At 42.6% G+C, this 19,728-nt stretch overlaps 1 protein-coding gene across 3 annotated transcripts in view; it reads left to right on the top strand.

Annotated features, from left to right (window-relative positions):
• Positions 1-15,472, top strand: part of LOC102970755 (integrin alpha-X) — a 45,853-nt gene extending 30,381 nt beyond the window's left edge. For all 3 annotated transcript variants that reach the window (XM_042971233.1, XM_042971234.1, XM_042971232.1), the window contains exons 21-30: positions 8,119-8,235; positions 8,324-8,403; positions 8,494-8,577; positions 10,529-10,607; positions 10,718-10,825; positions 10,943-11,026; positions 11,234-11,347; positions 11,510-11,611; positions 11,875-11,985; positions 13,711-15,472. In XM_042971233.1, the coding sequence (XP_042827167.1) occupies positions 8,119-8,235; positions 8,324-8,403; positions 8,494-8,577; positions 10,529-10,607; positions 10,718-10,825; positions 10,943-11,026; positions 11,234-11,347; positions 11,510-11,611; positions 11,875-11,985; positions 13,711-13,809 (978 nt within the window). In that variant the 3' untranslated portion in view covers positions 13,810-15,472. The remainder of the gene's footprint in view (positions 1-8,118; positions 8,236-8,323; positions 8,404-8,493; positions 8,578-10,528; positions 10,608-10,717; positions 10,826-10,942; positions 11,027-11,233; positions 11,348-11,509; positions 11,612-11,874; positions 11,986-13,710) is intronic.
• Positions 15,473-19,728: the final 4,256 nt, after the last annotated feature.

Here is a 19,728-nt window from a genome sequence, read left to right as displayed (position 1 = left end):
ATGGTGGTCAACAGCACCTCATAAGGTCCTGTCAACTGAGGTTGGAGTTGATCCTCCAGGTGCTTCTTATTCAAGGTGTTTAATAACACCAAGTCTCCAAGATTCAAGCGGTGTAAGAATACATCTGTGAAATGCATCAACCTGATAGAAGCAAATGTATGTATAGCACTTAGAATATTTCCCAAAGAATCAATGTACCCGATAGTATCCAAATCCCGAACACGAGCCCCACCTGGAACTCCTAAGTCATGAAAAGAATACAGAAAGTGTCTTTCATAAAACATTTCATAGGGGATTAAACCAAGCCTACTTCTAGAAGCCACTCTTACTGAAGCAGGGCAACTGACAAGACCTTTTTTCCCAGTTAAGTTGGTTTCTTGGCAGATTTTTACCAAAGTTTTTTAAGCATATGGTTCATTTTTTTTCCTGTTTTCCCAGAATATTGGTGTCTCTAGGAAGTATGTAGTCTCCATCAAGTGCCCAAGGCATTAGATACTGCTTGTGTGACCTTAGCCACAAATGCTGCTTCATTGTCTCTCTGAATTGTTAGTGGCAATCCAAACCTAGGATTGGTTTTAAAGTGTTTTGAAAACTTCTGAAAACTTCTCTGAATGGCATGAAAAAACCTCAACCCAACTTGTAGAGGTGTCTGTAAATTCTAGCAAATATTGAAAGTTACCTGTTGTTTTCGGCATCATGGTAAAATCTTCCTACCAATTTTCTCCAGGTTTGGTGTCTCTAAGTTCTATATCTTTTAGGACTGGTGGGGGTTCGGTCCTAGGATTTTTTTTTTAGCACAAATGTCACATTTTTCAACTATTTTTGAACAGTTTTCTAAATATTGGGATCCATAATATATGATTGGATCCATTAAAGAGCAGCATTATGTCCATAACAGGTGCTTTGTGAATATCACTAATTATCTCTTCCATAAGATGTTCTAGGTTAAGGTTTATTCCTTATTTATTATATTTCCAGCCAGTTTCAATGCCAGAAATATGTCCAAATATCCATTTCTTAGCTCTTCTTAGGTCTTCAGAGGAAGGTTAGAGTTGGTATTTAGTTAAGTCTATGTCTGGTACTAAAGCTGTTATAGAGGGTTTTTGAAGTCTTTGTATGATCATGCCTGATTGTTACCTTTGGCAAGAAAACAGTCCAATTTCTGGTGTCCTCAGCAGGGGACAATAGCTACCTCCTTGAGTTCCAAAACAGCTTCTAGTACTTGTAAAGTCTCTTTGTCATGTTCAATTTCCCTATTTCCTGAATTTAACAAACCTCTTTCCTTCAAAATGGCTCTGCATGTGCATGGACTGGTAAAAAGGTGTATTTAGAATAAGTAAAAATAGTCACTGTCTTGTCATACCTAAATGGAGGGCTCTTATGAGAGCTATGGCTTCAGCTTTCTGAGTGGAGGTACCTGGTGAGAGAGCTTCTACTGATGGGTCATCACTGCATATCCAGCTCTTTATTGTCCGTGATCCATGATATACTGCTCCAGTCCACAAACATCTCAAAGTCTGGATTTTCCAGTGTCAGATCCATAAAATCAGGATGGCTGGAATAAACTTGTTAATTATCTGTATACAGTCATGTATGTGTCCCTCAGTGTTGTTGGAGAGCAATGTGGCTGGGTTCAAGGTGGAGACCGCTTTCTAAGTAACATTGGGGTTGTACAATAGGACAACCTGATATTTGCCTAATCTTCTAGAGGTGAGCCAGTAGCCACCCTTTTGTTCCAGTAGGAAGAGTACGTAAATGTGGAGTATGCAGTGTGGTAGGATACCCCAAAGCAAATTTTTCTACTTGTAATAGATTACAAGTGGCTGTTATTGCTCTCACACACATTGGCCATCCCTTGGTTGTTAGATCTAATTATTTAGAAAAAATAGCAACAGATCTTTTTATGTTGCCCAAATTCTGAGTTAGCACTCCCAAGACTGATCCCCTGACTCTCATGGACAGACAAATCAAAAGGCTTCCTGATATATGGAAGGCTCAAAGCAGGAGCTGTGAGTAGCTTTTCTTTAACAACTTGGAATGCCTAATGACATTCTCCAGTCCAATCAAGAAGTTCATTATTTCTTCCTTTAAGAATTTCATAGAGAGGTTTAGTGATGAATCTTAAGGACGGAGAAAAAACTAAGGGTAGATGGCGGTGGGAGAAAGGGGAAAGTGGGTGATGGGCATGGAGGGGAGCACTTGTTGGGATGAGCACTGGGTGTTGTATGGAAACCAATTTGACAATAAATTATATTTTAAAAAATCAGGAATCCAAATGTGGAAAAATCCAGTGATGCCTAGGAATCCATGCAACTGTCTTTTGGTAGTGAGCACTGTGACCCTTTGCTAATGCTTCCCTTCGGTCTGGAGCAGATTCCTTTGTCCCTTTGACAGTTTGATATTTAACACATGTTTGAGAGATTTGGGACTTTTTCTTTGAGGCTTTATAGACTTGCTAATTCAGGAAGTTTAGGGTCAAAATCATATTTTGGTCTGAGGTTTCTCTAGTCTTGCTTGCAACCAAAATATCAACTACATATTGAAGGAAGGTTCCCCCTTATAATTGGAGGTCCCTTAAGTCTGTGGCTAAGACTTTCCTCAAAATGCAGAGAGAGTTCTTAAAACCTTAGGGAAGGACCATCCAGCAATATTGCTGCTTATTCTTAGTCTCAGGTTCTTTCCAAATGCCAACAGCTTTTGGGAGTCTGAACTGAGAGGGATGTAAGAGAATGCATCTTTTAAATCTAGAAAAGTAAACCATTGAAAGTCTCCGGCAAGGTTGTTAAGAGAGTATATGAATTAGTTACCACCAGGTGGATATCTTCTACAGTTTGGTTAATGGCTCTTAAATTTGTACAGGCAAAATAGGTGTATTGTAGGGGTGCCTGGGTGGCTCAGTTGGTTGAGCATCCAACTCTTGATTTCATCTAAGGTCATGATCTTATGATCGTGGGATAGAGCCCTGTGTTGAGCTCTGCACTGAGTGTGGAGCCTGCTTGGGATTTTCTCTCTTCCTCTCTCTATGCCACTCCTCCACACTCACATGTGCTTGCATGCTCTCTCTCTCTCTCAAAATGAATAAATAAACAGAAAAAAATAGGTGCATTGTATGTGGACTGGCAACAGTGGAGAAGGCCAAATTCTAAGAAGGCAGAGAGGACAGGCTGAATTCCCCCTTTTAGTTTGTTTCTTTAATGGGTACTATCTGAAGTTTGGAATTCCCATCACAAAACTTAATATGTACAAGTGTCCCTGCTTTTGCTTGTCCTGGCTTCCTATCCATCCAAACATCTGATCTTACTTTTCAGATGACTTCTTCAGGCAGCTCTAATAGAACTTCTCTACCTTGATGAAGCTTGTTCTGGTGGTACCTTTATATCTATGGATCCAATAGCAAAATTAACTTTAGCATTCAGTTTAGTTAATAGATCAAAGCCCAGCAAAGGGATGGGACATTCGGGCATATTCAGAAATCTGCGTTTAAGGTGAATTTGTCCCATTTGGCAGTTTAGTGGTTGTGGGAAGGTTTTAGTCAATACTTCTCCCAAAACTCTTGGTACAGCTATAGCAGAGAGAACCCAGAGTACTGAATATGTGGCCCTCACATCAGTAAAAAGTCCATGAGTCTATTTCCCATTGCCATTGTTATTTGGGGTTCCTTGTGGTATATGATGATAGGCTTTACAAGATTTAAAGGAACCCCTGATCCCCTTCATTCTTAGTCACTATCAGCCAGTTAAGGTATCTGGTGGGCATTTTGGGACTCTGTCCCCTTAAGAGAACTCATGAGCCTAAGGCATTCTCTTTTCCAATGGCCCTCTTCTTTACAATAGGCATATTGACAAGACCCAAATTGGGGCACCTGAATTTCTTATCTGTTGTCGATCTCACCCTCTAGGGGTCCCTGGCCTGGTCTTGGATTTCCTTGAGTTAAGGCCGCAGTTAACAAGGCAACATGCTGTTTCATTTTCTGGTGCTCTTTTATTTCTTGTGCTTGGTCTCTGTTGATACTGTTAAAAACTTCAAAGACAGTTTCAAACAATTGTGAAGGGCATTACCAATGCAGCTTTTGGAGTTTTTTTTTTTTTTTTTTTTGAATTTCCAGATACGTTTTGTTTGATAAACATCATATTGATCATCTTAAAAATTTCTGGTGCCTCAGGATCAATATCAGTTTATTTCTGATGTGTCTCAAAAATTCTTTCAGGAAATTCTGAAGGGTTCTCATTCAGTTTTAACTTCTTGACTCTTATTTACACTCCTTTGCTTAGGGACTCCTTTTCTTAATCCAGCTAAAATGCAATCCTGATAGTGTTCAAGCTAACTGCAGTCTCCAACGTTGACACTCCAGTTGGGATCCACAGCAGCAATGGCCATCATGGAATCAGCTCTTAAGGGGTTACTGGGGTTTCAGCATGTAGCTGATTAGCTTCTTCTCTAGCCTTTTCCTGGCCACATGCAGCATTCCTTAGAAGTGAGGAAAGTATTTAACAGATTTTGTACCTCTACCTAAGTGGGTTGTGAGTGGCAAAAATAGATGAAAACAAATTTTCCATCCTCTTGGGGTCATCTCTATAAGTAAGCATATTGTTTTTTCAATTAAACAAATCTGAGGTAGAGAATGGAGAGTGGACCCAAATCATTCTTCCAGCGTCTGAACATCCAATTGGGACCTGTGTTAGCAGATATTGCCATCCTCAGGAATCAGTGATTCCCTGGATGAATTAAACACCCTGCTGCATATGAGAAGGGGAAATCTTTCCAAACTCTGCCCCCCACCCCCGAAGGTAAGGGGACCTGGTTCAGGGTCCCTTTGGTGCTCAAGTTGTTGGAATGGAGCTGCTGTGGAGGGGCAGCTGCTCTGGCACCCCCTTTGGGGGTTTAATTCAATAATCAGTAAATTATCTTCTTTTCTCCAGTTGGATTCAGGCAACACAGATTTTTTAGTGTCACTATGCTGTTGAAGTAAAATTTTACATCTTTTCTGAGCCAGCTTATTCTGATACAAAATCATAAAAGACTGAACAGAAGGTATTTCATCCCATTTACCTTCCCTTTTACAAATATCTAACTGTAAAATGGTATTATAATTTATGAATCCATTAATTAATGGCCATTTTTCTCCAGAATGTAACATATCTTGGCCAAGCAGTGTTGCAAAAAAAGATAATTTTTTCATAGTTTCATAACTAAACACTGCCCAATTTTGGAGAGTATAGCCCAAAGGGCTACATGCAGAAATCAAATAGTCATTTCTCATTTTCTAATTAGAACATGGCTGGTATTATGCAAAGATGCCAAAAGCTGCAGCAACAAACATACCAGATGAAGCTCAGAGAGTACTACTGTGAGCATTTAGTTCCTCACTAAAAGTTGGGGCTTCACCTACTGAACCAAATGGCTTCCTAGTCTCTAGTTTCTCTCTGAAAGTTGGGTCTTCACTGACTGAACCAAAAAGTTTTCTAGTCAACCTTTTCTTTTTATGTTTATTTTATTTTTTTCTTCCAAGATTTCATTTAAATTCAAGTTACTTAATATAGAGCATATAGCGTAATATTGGTTTCAAGAGTAGAATTTAGTGATTCATCACTTACATATAGCACCCTGTGCTCATTCCAACAAGTGTCCTCCTTAATGCCCATTACCCATTTATCCCATCCCCCCCCATCTACTTCCCCTCCAGCAACCCTCAGTTTGTTCTCTATTACTTAAGAGTCTCTTATGGTTTGCCTCCCCCTCTGTCTTTATCTTATTTTATTTTTCCTTCCCTTCCCCTGTGTTCATCTGTTTTGTTCCTTAAGTACCACATATGAGTTAAATCATATGGTATTGTCTTTCTCTGACTGACTTATTTCACTTAGCACCCTAGGAAACTTTTCTTAGTTAAGCAAGAAAAGGAGGCTAAGAGAACCAAACCAAATGCCCCTACCTATTTTGAGGCAACTGAATGAGAATAAGAAATAAGCTCACATGCTATCATACCAAAATACTCTTGAAAAGATGTCTGTCCAAACCAAAAGATGTTTCCTTGCCACAGAGTTAAATTAAACATAGAAAGTCAGTGGTGCCAAGTTGGGGTGGTGCCCCTGGGATGGTCTCGAGAACAAAAGAGCCTAGGACACTTCTTGGACTTATCACCAACCTCCTGTTACTTTTACTGGCTGGAGAGTAGACAAATCATAGGCAGAGTTCTTGGCTGGTTTGCCAAATTTGTAACCAAATCCAAGTCCATACCCTCAATGTGCAGTAAAGCCAATCATTGAGACATTGCATAAGGAAAGGGAGAGTCAGGGATATTTAAAGGCAAATAAAACAAGGTCTGGTTATAGGGGAGAAGAGTGATATGACTTTAGAATCAGATAAAGGAAGTTAATAAGTAGGGGAGGATTGCGGTCATTTTGTTATCTGCACCGTGAGAAGCTTTTGCATAAGCTGTCATGCATGTTACGTATTACCAGAAGATGGTTTTCTTAGCATGATTCAAGAGTGGAGTTTTAGGCCCTTCTATGCCAAAAGTTCACCCCTTGTGCATTTGTGCATGGTCAGAGAGGCAGTCAGTGGTCCTGATCAGTTCTGGCCAGTTTCTTGATGAGGCCTGAGTCTCTGCAAAACACCTAAATCAAGTGTTTTGTTATCATGGTTTTAGGCAAGACTGTTTCTACAGAAACGTGGTGGTAGGCCACATTCTGAGAACAAGCAAATTTGGGTAAAAAGTTGTAGTTGCACATATTAGTCTTGTTAACCATTTGGTTACTGATTTCACTTTTTCTATGAAGGACTAGATGATAAATATTTCAGCTTTGTGGGTCACACAGTGTCTGTCACATCTATTCACCTCTGCTGTTGTAGAATGAAAGTAGCCATTGACAATGAAAGTATGTATATGAATGAGCATAGCTGTTTTCCAATAAAAAATTATTTATAAAAATTGATGGTGAGCTGTCATTTGGCAATCTCTATTCTAGAAGATAGAACTAGGACAACAGGGAGTCAAAGAGAAACAGGTTGTTTAATGAAAATTTTATTATGAAATGTTAAACATTTACAAAAATAGGAGGTAGTTCAACAAACCTCCCCACAATTTATCATCCAAATTCAACAATTATTAACATTTGACCACATTTATTTCATCTGGGTTTTTTCCCTTTGCTGATGTATTTTAAAACAAGTCCCAGACAACATGTCATTGCATTCCTCCCACACATCTTACATGACCCCGATCTCATGATCACATCCAACAAAATGAATGATTCCTTTGTATTTAGACCATAGTCTAATTTCCTTAATTGTCTCAAAAATATCTTTTTTACAGCTGGTTTATTTGAACAAACATCTAAACTAGGTCTATACTTTCCATTTGGTTGGTTGGTCTCCGATGTCTCTCTTAGGCTAGTGATATTCCCAATGGGAGCATATTTTGATTTATGTATGAAGGAATGCACTAGGAATGGCAAATTCTGGCTGTGTGAGGGTTGAGCACCCTATCATTGAATGTACTACTAGATGTGTCAACCAAATGCAATATGTGAACCTTCGTTGGATATTGATTTTAAAAATAGCTGTAAAAAATAAATAAAAATGAGCTGCAAAATAACATTATTGGAGAAAATGTGAAGACTGAACATGACCTGGATATTAGCTAGTATTAAGGAGTTATTTTATTGAGTGTGATTTCTTAAGTCTTGTGGTTATGTTAAAAAATACCCTTATCTGTTAGTGGCATACACTGAAGTGTTTCTGGATACAGTGATGTGATATCCAGAATGTGCTTTAAATTATTCAGAAAAAATTGTCAAGCAGCTGAATAAAACAAGAGTAGAAATTTAAATTGAGTGATGGAAACAAAGAGGGTTGACTTATCTAGTCTGTCTTTCTACTTTTGAGTATGTTTGAAAATTTCCATAATAAAAAGCTCTTTTAAAAGAACAAAAAATAAAGAGGGTAAACTCTAATAAATCTGGCATTTCTACATTAGGAAGAAATTTGACCAGACAGTGTCTGAAGATATTTTAAAAAACATAACCTTAAGATACATACCAGGAAACTCACTACTTCATGGAGTCTCTTTAGAATATTAAACAATGCTCACCTGCCTTTTCTTTACTTGCCCTTGCCTAGAACCAGCTGCAGGCACACTCCCCAAGCCTGACCTGTGATGGCACCCCAGCCCAGGGCCAGAGTACTCAGAGCACCCGTTGCAGCATCAACCACCTCATCTTCCGTGAGGGTGCTAAGGTCAGCCTTGCTTCTGCCCACCCACTGCTTACCTGCCCCTACCCTGTCTCATTTCTTGGTGACTCCCTCATTCTTGCCTCTTCCTCAGATGACCTTCATGGTCACCTTTGACGTCTCCCCCAAGGCCATACTGGGTGATAGGTTGCTTCTGACAGCTAATGTGAGCAGGTGAGCTGGGCCAGGCCGGGGGCAGTGCCTCCTTGCCCCTAGCCTCCTCCTCTGGGGTCCTTGCCAATTAGGCTCCTCCTCTTTCTCCAGTGAAAATACTACTCCCAGGACCAGCAAGACCACCTTTCAGATGGAGCTCATGGTGAAGTATGCCATCTACACTGTGATCAGCAGGTACCATACCACCAGCTCAAAAGCGTTCTTCTCTATCACTCTGATGGGGCTAGGAAAGGATTTTATCCCCTGCAGCATTTCAACATCTGGAACATTCAGGTTTTATCACCACCTTTTCAATTGGTAGATGATACTGCTAGCACTTACTAATTAAATATCGAGTGTTTATTGCGGGATAGCTATGATAATAATAATTGTAATATTATTATTGTTATACATTTAATAGAGGTTACAGTTCTCAGAAGGCTTTTTTAGAAACACCAAGATTTTCCTGGGTTTCCTGAGAAATATGAGACATTTCCATGTCTCAAGATTCCTACAGCTTTATTTGGAAGTGAGGTTACTCTGATCCAAGACAGAATCTCATCAAGGACCTCTCCATGGTTCTGTACTCTGAGGCTGAGTTTCCAAGAGCAGCTAGAGCCTTGTGTCAGGGGAGGCCTCTGCTAAATGTGAGAGTCCATGGCATTGGGATTAGCCAGCAGTGGTTCTCAAAGGAGTCATTGACATTTGGGTGAGACAATTCTTCATTGAAAGGAACAGATTTACACCTGCAGGGCGTTAGACCTGCTACTCCTCCTCTTCCCAGTCCCTTTTGGGAGGTATAGAGACAAATGACCTGCTTGCTGTAGAGGTCAAATTTCAGGGAGAAGTTAGATAAAAGAAAAAGAGCTTAAAATGCTGCTCCAGGAAGGGTAATAGATGAGGTGTTTAAAACTCAGGAGTCAAGTCATGTGTTGGAGCAGACACCTTCTTTCAGTAAATAGCTTCCTAGCATTTCCTGTGTTCTAAGCACAGTGCTCTGGCTGCTTTCCATAAATTCATTTGAAATTCAACAAAAATTTATTGAGTCTGTATTGTATAATCAAAACTAGACACAATCTCCTGCCCTTGTGGGATGTATACATCCATGATATGCAACAAGTCTGTGTGGCTTAGCCTGGGTACCTTTCCCTGTGCTAGTTCTGCCCTTGTGCCTCATTGGACACCCTCCTCCTGCCCAGTGTCACATTCTAATTCACATCTCCACATTGGGAGGTCTCAGCAGCCCAGCCAGGTGCATGCTCTGAGCTTGTTTGCTGGAGTGTGTACTGGAAACCCATGGGCAGGGCATATCTAGGCATATTTGGCCCTACAGTTCAGCTGTACTCAGCTGATTTGACTCTGTGGGTGGGAGCATTCAGAGAGGCCCACAGGATGAGGCTGGGGCATTTTGGGGAAGCTCCTCACAGAGGAGGGATGAGAGTTTAGAGTGGAAGTGGTCTAGAATTAGGACTGTGTGGGCAAAGGACAGGTACCCAAGAAGTGGAGCAAGAAGGGCCAGAGGTGAGCCCACCCACCTGTGTGAGGAGCCAGGCTGGCCACTGGGTCTCCACACATGGGCTTGGGTAGGGCTCAGGAGGAATTGTTACGCTGAGATCCAGTAAAGAGTACTGTTAGGCCTTCCCTCACCTCTAAGTCCCAGGACCAAGAAAAGCCAAGGAAACAGGAGAGGAAGGAAGGTCTGTGGGAGGCCAGACAGTGGTAGTGTCCAGTAAACATTTACCAATAGTATAAGTCCAAGTCTCCCCAAAACTTTGCTGGGTCTCACATGCATATCCTGTATCCTCTGTGCCCATGAAGGCCTGAAAGGAAAACAGAGACACAAAGAGGGATGGTTTGGCCCCTGTTCTCTAGTGAGTCAATGGCATAGCTCTGGGTCCCTTTCACGGTGCTCTCTGCCAGCCTCCTTGGCAGTTTACTCCATTGACAGCTTCTGCAAGAAGCTTGCACCCAGCTTGAAGCCCAGCCCTGCTCCCTAAATCCTCCCATTACCTCAGATCAGTCACAGAATTCATTGAAGGCCACCCCAAGGCCCCACTGGCTACCTATCCTGTCATGATGCTAACTGGAGCCTCTTTAGGAGTCCCTCAAGGAACTTCAAATCCATCTGTGCCTCTTTTCTCCCCAGCCATGAACAGTCCACCAAGTACCTCAACTTCTCAGCCTTGGACTGGGAGGAAAGCAGCCAGGCTCAGCATAGATACCAGGCAAGTGATACTGACTCAAGAGCATGGGCTGTGGCAGGGGGCTAGCAGCCAGCAATTAGGGAGGGATATGGCATTTGGCATGGTCTTTGCTCTCACTGCCCTCTGTGCAGGTGAACAATCTGGGACAGAGGGACCTGCCTGTCAGCATCAACTTCTCTGTGCCTGTGGAGCTGAATGGGGTGCCTGTGTGGACAGAGTTAGAGGTTTTCCACCCCCAGGTACTCAAGGACTGTGTACAGCTCCCCAGCTAATGCCCTTTACTTGGATCTCTCTGTCCCTCATGAATTCCTGATGCCCAACCCCCTTAGATGCTTGTTCTCTGTGTTTTTTCCTAGAACCCCTCCATTCAGTGTTCTTCAGAGAGAATGGTGCCCATAGAGTCTGACTTCCTGACCCACATTCAGAAGAATCCCGTGCTGGTAAAAGGAGGGCTCTGGGCCATTTCCACTTCAAACCACACACCAGAAGAGTTTAATTCAAGAACCTGTATTACATTCAGATGGCTGTCTGCTGAACAGCCCTCTTGAATTCAATTGTGACTGCTCCTCTCACATCAATCAGTTTTATGCTGTCATCTGCCTTCAAAACCACCTTTCTCTGGCCTAATGCTACTTCTCTGTCCCTAGAACTGCTCAATTGCTGACTGCCTGAGGTTCCACTGTGACCTGCCTTCCTTTGGCGTCCAGGAGGAACTTGACTTCATCCTAAAGGGCAACCTCAGCTTTGGCTGGGTCAGCCAGGTGTGTAGGCCCAACAGCAGAGTCCACCCACCCCCCACCGCCCCACCACAGGATTCAGGTGCCACCAGATGATGTCTGTGTCCATCCTCCAGCCAGGACATTTCTTGAGCTCTGTGCCTTTCCCAGTGCTAGTTCCTCATCTGTGCCCCCTCTGTTTTGTAGACATTGCAGAAGAAGGTATTGATTGTGAGTGTGGCTGAAATCATGTTCAACACATCTGTGTATGCCCAGCTTCCAGGACAGGAGGCATTCTTGAGAGCTCAGGTAGTGACTGTGTGGTAGGCAGTGGCCAGGCTGGTAAGAGGGCTCCTACTGCAAAATATGTGGTGCTGTGAGGCTCACAAGCCTGGAGGGAGGAAGGATGAAGGTCCCTCAGCAGGAGAGGTGTCCCCAAGCCTATGAATTTTTCTCTTTGTCACCCCTTGGAGTAAAGGAAGGAGGGGAGAGAGTTAAAGGTTGGGGAACCTGGGAAGAGTCTGGGACAGCAAGAGTTCTGATACTTTCTGATGAGGTCACCTCCACTCCAGATGGAGATGGTACTGGAGAAGTATGAGGTCTACAACCCTGTCCCCATTATTGTGGGCAGCTCTTTGGGAGGACTGCTGCTGCTGGCTCTCATCACAGTCATTCTGTATAAGGTGAGTATTTTCATCCTGCTCTTGACACTACCAGGTTTTTTTTTAATTTTAACATTTTTATTTATTTTTGAGAGACAGAGACAGGGGAGGGGCAGAGAGAGAGGGAGACACAGAATCCGAAGTAGGCTCCAGGCTCTGAGCTGTTAGTACAGAGCCCTGCGCGGGCTATAACCCATGAACTGTGGGATCATGACTTAAGCCGAAGTCAGACGCTTAACTGACTGAGCCATCAGTTTTTGATCCCATTCTTTCTGCAGTGTAGGGAAGAACTCACCTTGGATATAGATACACATTCTTGCTAACGCACTGCATATGAGAGATCCCCTCCCACATATGACATCACCAGTCCCCAACACTCCCTCATGCCTTCCTGTCTGATTCTCAGGCCTCCTTATGTGTTTTTCTTCCAAATTTTTATTTAAATTCAGGTTAGTTGATGTATGGTGTAGTATTGGTTTCAGGAGTAGAATTTAGTAATTCACCACTTTCATGTAATACCCAGCGCTCATCATAATTCCTCCCCTTAATGCCCATCACCATTTATCCCACCTCCCACTCACCTACCCTTCAACAACCCTCAGTTTGTTCTCTATTGTTGAGTCTCTTATAGTTTTCTTCCCTCTCCTTTTTTTCCTTTCTCGTATGTTTATCTGTTTTGTTTCCTAAATCCACATATGAGTGAAATCATATGATATTTGTCTTTCTCTGGCTGACTTATTTCTCTTAGATTAATATACTCTAGCTCCATCTTGTCATTGCAAATGGCAAGATTTCATTTCTTTTGATATCTACAATCTTCTTTATCCATTCATCAGCCTATGGACAGTTGGGCTCTTTCCATAGTTGACTATTAGTGATAATGCTGCTGTAAACATTGGGGTGCATGTATCCCTTTGTTTTTTGTCTTTTTGTTTTTTCTTTCAATTTTAATTTTTTAAAGTTTTTTATTTATTTTGAGAGAGAGAGAGAGAGAGAGAGAGAGAGCAGAAAGAGGCAGAGAGAGAGAGAGAGAGAAGGAAAGACAGACTCCCAAGCAGGCTCCACGCTGTCATCATGGAGCCCGATGTGGGGCTCAAATTCATGAACCGTGAGATCATGACCTGAGCCGAAGTCAAGAGTCAGATGCTTCACTGACTGAGCCACCCAGGCGCCCCTTGAATCTGTATTTTGTATCCTTGAGTACCTAGTAGCACAATTGCTGGATTAGAGGGTAGTTGTGTGGTTTTTTTTTAAATTTTGGGTAACCTCCATACTGTTTTCCAGAGTGGCTGAACCAGTTTGCACTCCCACCAACAGTTTAGGATGGCTTCCCTTTCTCTGCATTGTTGCTAACATCTGTTGTTTCTTGTGTTGTTAATTCTAGTCAGACTGCCTTTAATTGCTCTCCTTGTCTTTTCCACTCTCCTCTTTATCACTACATGTTTCTCTTCACAGCAAATTATAAAATAAAGCACAGCACTGGATTGGGTGCTGACACTACCACTGATTCTTTCTGTGACTGTAGGCAGTGACTGGTCCATGCTGGGTCTTGACTTCTCATTCTGAAGGTGATTTCATCCAACTCACAGAATTTTGGTAAAGGCTAAATGACACAGTGTGTCTGTTTCTAGTGTAGTGCTGGAACATAGTAGGGGCTCCAGCAATGGTGATCCCTCTCCCTCCTCAATCATCTCTTTTCCTCTCTTCCACTGGATTTCCTAATTCTCTTTTCCTTCCTCTCCACAGGTTGGCTTCTTCAAACGTCAGTATAAGGAAATGATGGAGGAAGCAAATGGACAGACTATCCCAGAAAATGGGACACCAGACCCTCAAGCTTCCCAATAAGAAATTACCTCCTATTCTCCCTTGAACCTGTTCTCTTCTGAGAGGTTTCCTGGCCCTCTTACTCTCAGCTAAGTTAGGCCAGCAGGGAGAGAAATGCTCCATGTGAGGGAGGCCAGCTTTCTCCCTTTGGGAGGATGCATTGTGTTCACTGAAAGTTCTTGCCAGGGAAGGGCTATTTGTTTTGTCAAGTCTGCAACTGGAAACCCCAGAACAGGCTTTTCACCATGCCCTTGATTTTTACCTAGAAGTACATGAACAATAGCCTCAGGCTCCAGTCTCTCTTCACTAGCTACCAATGATCTTTCTAAAATACAATACTAAACAAGCCACAATCCTCATCTATCTTTGGTGGCTCCCTATTAACATAGGATAACTCCTGAACTCTCCAACTTGAAGTTAGGAATCCAGTTGAATTTCCAGAAGGTGGGCTTTGATGTACGCACCATGAGTTGCTTTGTGCCTTCCTATCATCCTCATTCCTAGTAAATACTGTCAAAGCAGCTTTTTGTCTCAGAAATTTCAGCCCGCATTTTGAAACTGAATTGGGAATAAAATGTCTACACATTGAAATTTGTAAACATGGCTTCCAGCCTTTGTCAGCATTGCTGGCTTGGAGGGAGAAGTAGAACCCCAGCAGGGGTATTGCCCCAATGTCACTCTGGCTCAACTAGCTCCAGCATCTCTCAAGAGATCAAGATGCCCAGGATACTTCCATTTTTTTGAGGTTCCAAATATAGCGAATGAAGAAACGCTAAAGCATTATTCTAAAAATTGTGTATTTTAAAGTTTGCATTAACAATTTAACACATTGCACAAAAACAATGCATGCACCTTCATTGGAAAATATGTCAAAGGTATAAAATTAAGGCCTTTTAGGGATGTGAGTCATGTATAGTGGTCAGTCCATGGTGTCCCCTAACCATGGTGGACACCTGCCAGCCCTGAAGCCTGAGGCCAGGACAAGTAAGTTAAATAGAGTGAGGATTATTAATGTTCTTACGTTGGATAACCTGACTTCTTCATCTACTCACTCGATTCTCAAAGCTGTCACTGATGGGAGGCTGATGGGGCTGTGACAGGGGCATGAAGAAGGGGCTTACCTGGAAAGGTCATTAGAGTGGATCAACACACAGGTGTTTCTTACAAATCCTAGGATGTAGTGAAGGGGACATTGTTTGCATATGGTAAGTGATTGGAGAGCACTTTGAAGTCTTATATCAGAGACCTGCTGCCCCAAATAAGGCCATTCTTACTATTATGCCACCAATCTTAGCATAAAGCACAAAGTGGTGCATGGCACTGAGCTGGGGGTCAACACATAGCAGGCCATTCCTTGCCTGGAGAGATCCCACTGCTGCTGCCACCCCTTAGGTGTTTGGGCCATGTGTATGGTTGCATTAGAAACACAGAAGGGTGAAGCAGTTGATGAGTGATTTAGGGGAAGCTGGAAAATAACCCTTCATAGAAATCCTTTCCATGAATAGACTTTCATGGAAATCCTGCCATATACTTAAGTAATTATGTTCCTAAAGGTGTTCCTAGACTCTAAGGACTGCAGCAATCTCTTGTCTAAAATGAAGGCAACAGGGGCGCCGGGGTCGCTCAGTCAGTTGAGCTTCCGACTTCAGCTCAGGTCACGGTCTCACAGTTGGTGAGTTCGAGCCCTGTGTCGGGCTCTGTGCTAACAAACAGCTCAGAGCCTGGAGGCTGCTTAGGATTCTGTGTGTGTGTGTGTGTGTCTCTCTCTCCCCCTCCCCTGCTCATGCTCTGCCTCTCTCTGTCTCTCAAAAATAAATAAATGTTTAAAAAATTTAAAAAAATAAAATGAAGGCAACAGGTGTTATTTTCACATATTTTCTGTGCATATTATTGCTTACATTAATTTTATTAACATTTTTCAGGGTTGCCATTGTGTTGTGTTATATCCCCAAATCATAAAAATGGATCAACGGCTTAAAAATTTTTCTTTGAAGCATAAAAGTTGAGGTTCCAAAAAAAAAAGTAAATTGCTTCAACTTAGAATAATATCATCAAAATCAATGAGGTTCCAGTGCACATTTAGTATCGGGATGTGTAAATGGTGGGATGAGTGGTTCTGAGCAAAATTTAAATATATCTAGATAGGTTCCGGAAGATGGCGGCGTAGGAGGACGCGGGGCTCACAGCGCGTCCTGCCGATCACTTAGATTCCACCTACACCTGCCTAAAGAACCCAGAAAACCGCCAGAGGATTAGCAGAAGGGAGTCTCCGGAGTCAAGCGCAGACTAGAGGCCCACGGAAGAGGGTAGGAAGGGCGGCGAGGCGGTGCGCGCTCCACGGACTGGCGGGAGGGAGCCGGGGCGGAGGGGCGGCTCGCCGGCCAAGCAGAGCCCCCGAGTCTGGCTGGCAAAAGCGGAGGGGCCGGACAGACTGTGTTCCGACAGCAAGCGCGACTTAGCGTCTGGGAGGTCATAAGTTAACAGCTCTGCGCGGAAAGCGGGAAGGCTGGAGGACAAAGGGAGGGAGAGCTGCTGAGCCCCCGGATGGCAGAGCTCAGCATGGCGGGGAACAAAGGCGCCAGCGCCATCTCCCCCGCCCATCCCCCAGCCAAAATCCCAAAGGGAACCAGTTCCTGCCAGGGAACTTGCTCGCTCCGCGCAAGCACCCAACTCTGTGCTTCTGCGGAGCCAAACCTCCGGCAGCGGATCTGACTCCCTCCCGCTGCCACAGGGCCCCTCCTGAAGTGGATCACCTAAGGAGAAGCAAGCTAAGCCTGCCCCTCCTGCCCCCGTGCACCTTGCCTACCCACCCCAGCTAATACGCCAGATCCCCAGCAACACAAGCCTGGCAGTGTGCAAGTAGCCCAGACGGGACACGCCACCCCACAGTGAATCCCGCCCCTAGGAGAGGGGAAGAGAAGGCACACACCAGTCTGACTGTGGCCCCAGCAGTGGTCTGGGGGCAGACATCGGGTCGGACTGCGGCCCCGCCCACTAACTCCAGTTATACACCACAGCACAGGGGAAGTGCACTGCAGGTCCTCACCACGCCAGGGACTCTCCAAAATGACCAAACGGAAGAATTCCCCTCAGAAGAATCTCCAGGAAATAACAACAGCTAATGAACTGATCAAAAAGGATTTAAATAATATAACAGAAAGTGAATTTAGAATGATAGTCATAAAATTAATCGCTGGGCTTGAAAACAGTATACAGGACAGCAGAGAATCTCTTGCCACAAAGATCGAGGGACTAAGGAACAGTCACGAGGAGTTGAAAAACGTTTTAAACGAATTGCAAAACAAAATGGAATCCACGATGGCTCGGCTTGAAGAGGCAGAGGAGAGAATAGGTGAACTAGAAGATAAAGTTATGGAGAAAGAGGAAGCTGAAAGAAAGAGAGATAAAAAAATCCAGGAGTATGAGGGGAAAATTAGAGAACTAAGTGATACACTAAAAAAAAATAATATACGCATAATTGGTATCCCAGAGGAGGAAGAGAGAGGGAAGGGTGCTGAAGGGGTACTTGAACAAATTATAGCTGAGAACTTCCCTGAACTGGGGAAGGAAAAAGGCATTGAAATCCAAGAGGCACAGAGAACTCCCTTCAGACGTAACTTGAATCGATCTTCTGCACGACATATCATAGTGAAACTGGCAAAATACAAGGATAAAGAGAAAATTCTGAAAGCAGCAAGGGATAAACGTGCCCTCACATATAAAGGGAGACCTATAAGACTCGTGACTGATCTCTCCTTTGAAACTTGGCAGGCCAGAAAGGCTTGGCACGATATCTACAGTGTGCTAAACAGAAAAAATATGCAGCCGAGAATCCTTTATCCAGCAAGTCTGTCATTTAGAATAGAAGGAGAGATAAAGGTCTTCCCAAACAAACAAAAACTGAAGGAATTTGTCACCACGAAACCAGCCCTACAAGAGATCCTAAGGGGGATCCTGTGAGACAAAGTACCAGAGACATCACTACAAACATAAAACATACAGACATCACAATGACTCTAAACCCATATCTTTCTATAATAACACTGAATGTAAATGGATTAAATGCGCCAACTAAAAGACATAGGGTATCAGAATGGATAAAAAAACAAGACCCATCTATTTGCTGTCTACAAGAGACTCATTTTAGATCTGAGGACACCTTTAGATTGAGAGTGAGGGGATGGAGAACTATTTATCATGCTCCTGGAAGCCAAAAGAAAGCTGGAGTAGCCATACTTATATCAGACAAACTAGACTTTAAATGAAAGGCTGTAACAAGAGATGAAGAAGGGCATTATATAATAATCACAGGGTCTATCCACCAGGAAGAGCTAACTATTATAAATGTCTATGCGCCAAATACCCGAGCCCCCAGATATATAAAACAATTACTCATAAACATAAGCAACTTTATTGATAAGAATGTGGTCATTGCAGGGGACTTTAACACCCCACTTACAGAAATGGATAGATCATCTAGACACACAGTCAATAAAGAAACAAGGGCCCTGAATGATACATTGGATCAGATGGACTTGACAGATATATTTAGAACTCTGCATCCCAAAGCAACAGAATATACTTTCTTCTCGAGTGCACATGGAACATTCTCCAAGATAGATCATATACTGGGTCACAAAACAGCCCTTCATAAGTTTACAAGAATAGAAAGCATACCATGCATACTTTCAGACCACAATGCTATGAAGCTTGGAATCAACCACAGGAAAAAGTCTGGAAAACCTCCAAAAGCATGGAGGTTAAAGAACACCCTACTAAAGAAGAAATGGGTCAACCAGGCAATTAGAGAAGAAATTAAAAAATATATGGAAACAAACGAAAATGAAAATACAACAATCCAGACGCTTTGGGATGCAGCGAAGGCAGTCCTGAGAGGAAAACACATCGCAATCCAGGCCTATCTCAAGAAACAAGAAAAATCCCAAATACAAAATCTAACAGCACACCTAAAGGAAATAGAAGCAGAACAGCAAAGGCAGCCTAAACCCAGCAGAAGAAGAGAAATCATAAAGATCAGAGCAGAAATAAACAATATAGAATCTAAAAAAAACGGTAGAGCAGATCAATGAAACCAAGAGTTGGTTTTTTGAAAAAATAAACAAAATTGACAAACCTCTAGCCAGGCTTCTCAAAAAGAAAATGGAGATGACCCAAATCGATAAAATCATGAATGAAAATGGAATTATTACAACCAATCCCTCAGAGATAAAAACAATTATCAGGGAATACTATGAAAAATTATATGCCAATAAATTGGACAACCTGGAAGAAATGGACAAATTCCTAAACACCCACACTCTTCCAAAACTCAATCAGGAGGAAATAGAAAGCTTGAACAGACCCATAACCAGCAAAGAAATTGAATCGGTTATCAAAAATCTCCCAACAAATAAGAGTCCAGGACCCGATGGTTTCCCAGGGGAGTTCTACCAGACGTTTAAAGCAGAGATAATACCTATCCTTCTCAAGCTATTCCAAGAAATAGAAAGGGAAGGAAAACTTCCAGACTCATTCTATGAAGCCAGTATTACTTTGATTCCTAAACCAGACAGAGACCCAGCAAAAAAAGAGAACTACAGGCCAATATCCCTGATGAATATGGATGCAAAAATTCTCAATAAGATACTAGCAAATCGAATTCAACAGCATATAAAAAGAATTATTCACCATGATCAAGTGGGATTCATTCCTGGGATGCAGGGCTGGTTCAACATTTGCAAATCGATCAACGTGATACATCACATTAACAAAAAAAAAAGAGAAGAACCATATGATCCTGTCAATCGATGCAGAAATGGCCTTTGACAAAATCCAGCACGCTTTCTTAATAAAAACCCTTGAGAAAGTCGGGATAGAAGGAACATACTTAAAGATCATAAAAGCCATTTATGAAAAGCCCACAGCTAACATCATCCTCAA

This window comes from Panthera tigris, chromosome E3, assembly GCF_018350195.1.
Source record: "Panthera tigris isolate Pti1 chromosome E3, P.tigris_Pti1_mat1.1, whole genome shotgun sequence".
Classification (NCBI taxonomy): Eukaryota; Metazoa; Chordata; class Mammalia; order Carnivora; family Felidae; genus Panthera; species Panthera tigris.
This window is presented reverse-complemented; position numbering and strand designations above follow the sequence as displayed.